Source organism: Salmo salar, chromosome 13 (genome assembly GCF_965601325.2).
Source record: "Salmo salar chromosome 13, fSalSal1, whole genome shotgun sequence".
NCBI lineage: Eukaryota > Metazoa > Chordata > Actinopteri > Salmoniformes > Salmonidae > Salmo > Salmo salar.
Window position 1 is genome coordinate 57,758,253 of NC_138303.1, and position 8,789 is coordinate 57,767,041.

At 37.7% G+C, this 8,789-nt stretch overlaps 1 protein-coding gene across 1 annotated transcript in view; it reads left to right on the forward strand.

Annotated features, from left to right (window-relative positions):
* Nucleotides 1-8,188, forward strand: part of crebrf (creb3 regulatory factor) — a 30,152-nt gene extending 21,964 nt beyond the window's left edge. Inside the window, 1 exon segment of the mRNA XM_014136715.3 lies at nucleotides 54-8,188. Coding sequence (XP_013992190.1) covers nucleotides 54-172 — 119 coding nt within the window. The 3' untranslated portion in view covers nucleotides 173-8,188.
* The last annotated feature ends 601 nt before the right edge of the window (nucleotides 8,189-8,789 follow it).

Consider the following 8,789-nt stretch of genomic DNA (forward strand, 5'->3'; position numbering starts at 1 on the left):
GCCTGTTAAAAGCAGCTAAATAACCAGCACACGATAAACGTTTCTTTCTGCAGTGAAGTCCCCAGTTGCCGGGGAGACTTCTGACTTTGTGAACCAGATCCTGGAGAACACTGGCAAGGGGGATCCCACCGGAGGTCTGGTCGGGCTGCGCGTACCCACATCTAGAGTGTAGACAGGCCCTGTAGAGAGGCCTGGTGATGGCACACTCCAAGCCATCCGCACCATTCTTGTCCCACACTGTAACGGCACACCCTCTGCATGCCCATTCCATCCAGAAACGCATTCCCAATGCTGAGTGGGAAGACATACATATACCATAGCTTCAAATGTATGTATTCACACAATGCGCATGTACAGAAATGAAACTAGTAGCTATCTCTGCACTTAGTAGTCTGTTACTTGCCATTTGTGCAAGTGGCTAGTGACCTTCACGAGCCACAGCGTTGCGAATTCAAAGCCAATATATGAAACGATACCTCCTGAAATGTTTTATGTTGAGAAGTGAAGCAAAACAGAATGATCATCAGTTCTTGCTGTAGCCATTTCCTGTAGCGTTCAAACGACCCGTTTCATGTCTGCGTACCAGAGTGGGAACGCCAACACAGGATGCAGTTCTATTTAGAGTGAGCCGACAGGAGATATTCAATATAAATAGTCTCCTGTCAATCCCATGTCCTTTAATCAACTGCCTTGTTATTATGTCACCTTACTGAGCTGTGTTCCCAGTGAAGAACAGCCACTGTGTATTCCATAGTGTATACTGTTAGGAACACCTAATACCTATTGATGCCAGTTGTCTGCTTTCCCATTCTTGTACCACGGTATTTACATAGGAGGAGAAAATGTAACCCTATACATGTCAACCTGCAAACCACATCATAAGGCAACAAAAACACAGAAGCACCTGAAATACTACTAATATTAAGAAAATAAATAGTATATTTTGACGGAATGATTAAAAAAAAAAGTTAATGTTTGGGGGTTACACATTTAGGACATGAATGCAGTGAGGAAGGTTGGTTTGCGATTTAGCCTGATCGTTCTGTTCCAATGTCCTGTGTTTTTGCAGTTGAGAAGATATTTCAAATGGACTTGAGCAGAAGGCCACTATATTCATGGCTAAGATCCTAAGTCGTCTGACTATAAGCTAGATGATGTGATTACAACAATCAATTTTCTCTTTCTATATACACTTTGTTTGAAGTGTCTTCAAATGAAAATGCCATTGGCTTCTTGCGAAGTAGGGATGAGAGCGCTAAAAGTTCAAAATTCCTTAGTTTGGGGTGTTCATATTTGTATTTGATAAGAGTACTATTCATTGTGCCTTGTATTTAAAGTGAGATGATTACAAAAACTCCCAGAGGTTGAAGGATAGTGGACCATTTTACAATGAGGAAGAGCAGAACATGGTGCAGGGAACGTCAAGGTGTGGGTTTGTAATGTATTTCTGCTCTTTAAAAATATTCTGAATGTACATATGAACTTGGAACATGTAGATATATGCCACAGAGTCTGTGCATTGTATTATAAGATGGCTCTGACAAACATTTACTTTGGTTATCAGTACTTGGACTTTGGGAATGGGAGGGTTTAAAAAAAAAAAAATATTCGTATAGAATTTCAAAATATTGCACACTATATTTACCTTTTTTTTTTTTTTTTTTTTTTTTTTGTACCAAAGACACATGCAACAAAAACGGTGACTAGATAAAGTAAGGTTTTGCACAGCTTACCTGACACCGTATTGAATGTAGGAAATGTGGTAGGGTCAGGGAGTTTCATTGAACTGTGCAATTCGCTTGGGTCCAATTATGTCCTGAAAGAAGCATTCATTCACATTTTTCTAAAAGGCTCTTGCTCTGTCAGTTGGCTTCTCAAGTAGATTACTTGGAAACATTGATAGATTCCTGAAGTTACTACTCCCACCTCTTTTTATTGTGCTTTGGCACAAAGTAGAAAAGGGATGGAGCGCAATTTGGATGTTTTTTTGTTTTTTTTTGCCTGTCAAAACAGTCAATCACAAATAACCAAAAGGTATATAACTTGTATCATTTATGTAGGTGAGATGGATACACATACATCATTGACATTACGTGATTTATGTTGCGTATTTATAGTACTTTCCATTCATGCATACAGTACATGTATATCTATCTATTATGAATTGCCACTTTTTTTCAAATTGATAGGTTTAATAAGCATGACACATTTCTAAGGTCTATCCTCACATTCAGAGAAACTTTGGAGAGGGGGGGACAAAGAAAGAAAAAATATTTTTGTAATATTTGCCTTGACCTTTTTCTGTTGATGTGCAGGTATTTCATTTGAGAGAGATGTACATTTCTGGAGTGTGACTCTGCATAAGATAAGGAAGGGTTCCTCTGTTTTTTGTGAAGACGGTATAGTTTTTTAGGCGTTCTGAAAGTAAGTGGTTGAATATCATGGATATTGTTATGGTTTCTTTGTGCCCTCAGCCTTGGTTTTTTGACACAAAGCTGCTCCGTTGCACTGTCATGGGGAAGATTGGTAGAAAATGTATGGATGAGGATTCTCAATTGAGTACTTGCAATTGTAGTCTTAACCTGTTACAATCTCAGCCCAGACGAAATGAGACGAGCAGCTTTTAGAGAGAGAATGCTTTTAGCTCAAGCATCTCTCTTTGCTGCTGCAACTTGTCGATCTTCTCAATTTGAAAGACTAGGTTTTCTAATTCCAAGAGAATATGGTGACTTAAGGTTGGATTTAATCAAACTGGCACAGCTGCAAACCCTCCCTGTGGAACAGTACCATTGTCCCTATGCTGAAAAAAAGGCATGTTTAATTGAAAATGTTTTATTTTATCCAGTGAGCATCTTATTTTAGTTACATTATCTGAACATGCCTTTCGTTTGCTGTAGAGGGACAATGTTATTGTTCTGCAAAGCAGGTCTCCCACACTGCACGCCATAGACTGATTAACTCATGATTTGAATTAAAAAGGGAGAAAATATACTTTCTCTGAAACTAGAATGATACTTTATGTTTATAATAAAATATCTTATTCTACTTTGTTAGTGTAGTCAAGATTCTCTATATACCATCCATGGTTTGTTTTTTTGTAGTGTTTCATTTTGTAAATAGATTAAGCTGAAATGTATCTTCTAAATATTATATTTGTATATTATATATTACGTCTATGGAAAAAGAAAGCACTTTGTTAAAAGAAAAAGTGGAAAATACAAACATAAAGTAAATATTTTTTTCCTTCCATTTGCTGCTAAACCGACCTTGTTTGAATGCTGCAGTGAGTGCTTGACTTCTGTAACCTGATCAGGACAGTGTGTTGGGGAGGTCTTAAGAGGGCAATTAACATTTTGGTTATAAGGCCCTATGTTTTGAATGACTCTGAGTCTAACGTCATGAATTAATTTGCCTTCAGTAGAGATTTCCTATGGAAAAACAAATTCTGCTTTGGGTTTTTCTTCAGGTTGATGTACAGTGTAGACTCATTTCTTCTGGGCATTTGCCAGAGTTATATTGTTATAATTTTTTTAGTAATTTGTACTTGTAACTTAATGGGGAGGGGGAGACTGAGGTACTCACAAAGGCCCATGTCCTTTTGTGAGTGCCTCAGAAGGAAAACTATCAATGTACTGTATGGCAAGTAATTTGTGGTGGAAATGTAATCCGGATACTTTTTGCCTTTTCAAACACCCATCCATTCACGTAAGATGGCCAATAGTTGGTTCAATTGCACAGCAGTGTTGCTGTGGAAACCGATCTCAGCCAACATTGTACAGTCTACAACCAAGATCTTCAACCTGGTGATATGCTCAAATTAATGATGGCCTCTCCATTGGGATCATTGATGGCAAGTGAGGTTGAGTTAGGGGAATTGATGTTATGTAAGATGCTAGTAAAACCTCTATCTAGAAAGAGTGCTGTGAGTAGCTGATTCCAGCATCAGAGGTGTTTCCACGCAGGTTTTCACATTTAACATGATGGGCGCAAGCTGTGCAACTTTACATTCTAGCCAGGAGACTCTGTGGCATTTTAACATTCAAGGAAGTGGTTGTCATTCAAAGCCAGTAAATATTCCTTCTGCTCTATTGACATCAAACATATATAAACAGATATTAAGCTAATAGATAGTGTAATTATGTGCTACTCTCGTCTGATAATTGAATCCATTATGGTCTTTTCTGCAGCGAATCAGGGTAACTACCATTCTTCTATCAGAAATATATGTAACGAAATATTAAATCAAAGGAAAATATATTTATGTAATCAAATTGTTGCGATTTATTTCTGCAGTTCAATAATATTGTGTGCGTTAATGGAGAATCGATGTAAAACAAAATGGTGCGATGGATAAGAATAGTCAACGGCCAATGGACTTGTAAGTAGAAATATTTTTCCTAGATTTGCTTTTCTTTATACTCTTAACATGTTTAAACATACAAAAATGTATTTTTCAAAAGGGAAATAATTTTGCTTTATAGTTTTGATCCAACCTGGGTTTTACCATGCTGCTGGTCATCTATGGTTGGTAATTCCTAAATGTTTAATGTCTGAAATATTATCGTTTATGATACATTACATAGACCTTTTTTATTTTCTAACAAGTGGTCACATTTGAGTCAACCTTATGCTATAGTCTTAGACCTTCTGCTAAGTCTATAGATGTCTAATGGCAGCGTTACCCAACAGTTAGATCACAATGTGAATGTGACCATACTCGATTTGTTCCAAATGGCTACAGTAGACTAGAGAGGAGGCGGCAAGCGTGTCTTGTCCACTTTTTTCTTCAGTTCCTGATATGATTTTGGCTTGCTTTTGTATGTAGTGGTTTGTAGTGTGTGATGACAATGTTTATAAATGGTGCACTATGCAGGTCTTACTTGTGTCAGTAAGACAGTGTTTCTTTAGTTTTCTGCTGTTTCGTGTCTGAGCAGACCATTTTATTTGATGTTCTACAAAGACATTTACTCTGTCTCCATAACCCGATGGAGTTGTTCCTAGTGGTGAAAGGCAGGTGGGGATTGGAGGTATTTCCTCTGAAATGGAGGAGCCGTGCGTGTGTAACGGAGAAAGGCCTGTCTTGTCCAACACTGCTAAATTGACATGTGCTTCTTTCCATCTTATCTAACCAGTGGAATGCTTTTGTGTTTTTTGTTTTAAACTGTCATTTTAAAGGACCCTGTAAAATGCATTCTGCCATTACATATACCTTTTCCCCTACACCCACAGTGTCTATAGAAATTCAACACTTTTATAGCAAATTGTCATGGGCTGTATTTTAACTTTTCTTCAATGCTTAAGTATTGCAGAAGCATTTCGAAAAGCCTCGTTTCATGTCATAACTTGCTCAACTTCCCCTATTGCTTGTAGAAATCCTCATACTCCAAGGTTCTATGCTTTATTTGTAGTATAACCATTTTCATGTAATATATTGTTTGATAAATACATGCAGCGAATATTTCATAGGGAATGAACATCGTGCATGAAAATCTCACTCATCTAATGTATTTGTTTATTGGTAAAACATTTACTAGCAATGGGTGCGTCTTCACCCTGAGTCCAAGGATTTTGTAAGTCTCGGACTATATTCAAGATATTTCAACATAAAAGAATGAGCGCAAAGAGATTTTGTTTTGGATGTTGATCAATATATTCAGACCAAACTATTTTCCATTGCTTACCCACTGTTATGACAACAAATAGTACAAACAGAAGCATACCCACATTGCACTTGGTTTTACAAAATGTCAAACATTATTTTTAATACAATGCCTGCTAAACCAGGTGCCTTACAAAAAAATAAATAATCCAAACTTGATCTACACCCTTCAAAGTCTTGGAAGTTTTGTATGGATACAAGATTTACTATCTTTCTGCCCACGATGCTAAGAATTCTGACATTTACTCTGTCTGGTGTTTTAACAGTGTAGAGTGGTGATCTCATGTACTTATGAAAATTGTTGCTGCTTTGCCTCAGACAGTTTTCTTATAAGTTGAATGTAGTCTTCCTGCGAAGGATTCAATTCAATATAAGGATGTGTTCATACTCAAAAATATCCTAGTGTAACACTGGGTGAGAGAGACTATCCAAAGAGTGCTGCAATCATGAGTCGGAGGAACTTTGTCGTCCTTATTTCTGTCAACCTTTTATTATTTCTTTGGTATTTATGCTTTAAATCTGTAAGTTGTTGCACATGTTTGAATTTGTAGATTTTTTTGTGCCTTTTGTACTTTCCGACTTGCCATACCATTTTATTTTATTATATTTACTTTTAACCTAAAGAAATTACGTACAGGAATTATTTTAGATATTCATGATACTGGAGCGAGCTATACGTTCTTGCTGAAATACATTTAGCAGACCCAGAGCACCAATGATTTATTTTTTTATATAGAACCAGTAGATCTGCTTTGCAAAGACGATGTCCAACCTTTTCTAACCTATTGTGTCCCCTCACAAATTATGAAGATAATTGTGCCTCTTTGTTCATCATTTTCTACTGTTCCACAAACGGCTGGGTTGCACTTTACCTGGAGCAGTGGCGCATACAAGCAGGTGGCCTTTAGCAGCCGTTCTGAACAAATACGGTTTGAAATAACTCTTAATGACACACTGAGGTTTGCATTGTTCAACTTTAGATCTATATTAACCATGGAGCTCCAGGAAACAAACCTCTGCATAAATATTTTTCACTAGAGACCGAGGTAGGCAAGGTCTTAAACATGGCAACCCCTGTATAACACTTAAAGCGATGATAATCGTGACGTGGTGGGCCTCTGCACATAATCAGTTTCCTTGATTTTTTTTCCCCCCAATTTTCTCCAAAGTGGTGCCACTGCACAGTTCCCTTTTATATCACCTAAGGTTGAAGGGAGCACTAATTGGAGAGTGAGTTTTAAACAAACAATGCAAACAGCTGATAGGAGTCACCACTCACCAGCCATGGTGCTGAATCTCAGACGTACTTGAGCTCACTCAAGAGCTGCCACTCGGCTCCTGTTGCCATGTTTGCACGCTGCGTGGGAGCGTTGCAACTCTTTACCAGTTCCCAGAGAACTTCTTTGGACAGTGACTGATTTGCTTTAAGACCTGCACTAGCCACTGAGGTATCAGTGCCAATAAGGCCTTGTCCTCAGTAATGGTCACCGACGACCATGTTTGAATTTGATTGAAGTGGATTGGCCAGTGGTGGTGCTTTTAATAGGATTATTTTTACTTCAGGAAAGGCATAGAGATCGGTTAGAGTCGCTAGGGCTGCTGGGCAGAGATCTCTCATCCCTGCACTGAAGTGTTGAGGTATGTACTCCTGCATGTGACGCATGCAGACCAATTCAATGATTACCAATGCCGCTGAGAAAATGGGTATAACCCTCTTTCCAAACACCATAAACACATCATATTCACACTGCAATGATATACATTTCCTTCCAAACTTGCCAAATGCATGGAGTGAGAGGGAAATGTACCTAACATTTATTTGTGTTTTTTGTAAGGTTAACTCCAAATTATTTTGGAAAATCCTTACAACTCTCGACGAGTTCTATTGAAAACCCATTCTAAAAACGACACAATTCCTGCCCTTGATGTAATGCTTCTGATGTATGGTATTTAAATTGATCGTTTAGCATGTAGTAGTGTGTGTACTCCCCAAGTGTAGAATATTTGTCACAGTAGGAAGGCTGTATGTCATTGCTAAGTTCTCTGTAATAGATCTCTTGGTGATATTCATAAGAAAATCTGCAGAAGTATATCTTGCTGAAACTAACAGTAACTTGATCCTATTAGCAATGTATATTTGTAGTTCAAATGCTTGTTCAAATACATTATCTTGACAGTTGTCATATGTGTTTTAAATGTTGTGCTGGGTTTATACTTTTGTTGTACTCTTTTTTTTTTTTTTTTTGGAGGCACAATTAGTTGGAGAACTGTTATGGATAATGCGCCTTGAAACTGTACAGATGTGATTTAGGCTAGGTTCAGTTGTGAACTGGCAGGTAGCCTAGTATTTAGTGTCGGGCCAGTAACCGAAAGGTTGCTGGATCGAATCCCCGAGCTGACAAGGTAAAAAATCTGTTGTTCTGCCCCTGAACAAGGCAGTGTTCCCTAGTAGGCCGTCATTGTAAATAAGAATTTGTTCTTAACTGACTTGCCTAGTTTAAAAAAAATAAAATTGATTTGGAAAATGGGTCTGCTTGTGAAATTGTGCCTCTTTTTTAATAAAAAAAAAAAAAAACATTTATCCTCCTTTTTCTCACAGGTACCAACTCAGCTCAGAGTTTGTACCACAGTTTTGCGGTTTTGGTCAGATAGAGTACAGCTACGGACAGAAGTGACGTTACGTAGCAGGTGAGGAGAATTCGGTTAGGGTAAGGGTTAGCTAAAATGCTACAGTTCTCATTGTGACTCAAACATGTCACTTTTTGTCCGTAGCTATACTCCAACTAGCAACAACCCAGTTTGGCTTGTAACCATGATAGTCTAAATCTGCAATTGATTTTAATATAAAAATAATAAAAAAACATTTACAAATCACAATTTGCCTCATGTTTACAATTGTTTTATTTGTGTAGGATATTAGTTTAATTGTATGATTGACACTGATGCACATTCATGACCTACAGTATGTCTTGCATAGTTGAAATTCAGTCCAGACATATCTGCCATAACATGTTATTGCATAAGCATTGATGTTAGAGGCTGAATCATAGAAATATAATCGCATTCTAGTTCTGTGGGCTGACTGACCTACTGTACTGACAAACAAGATCAAATAGCCTGTCAGCTTCAC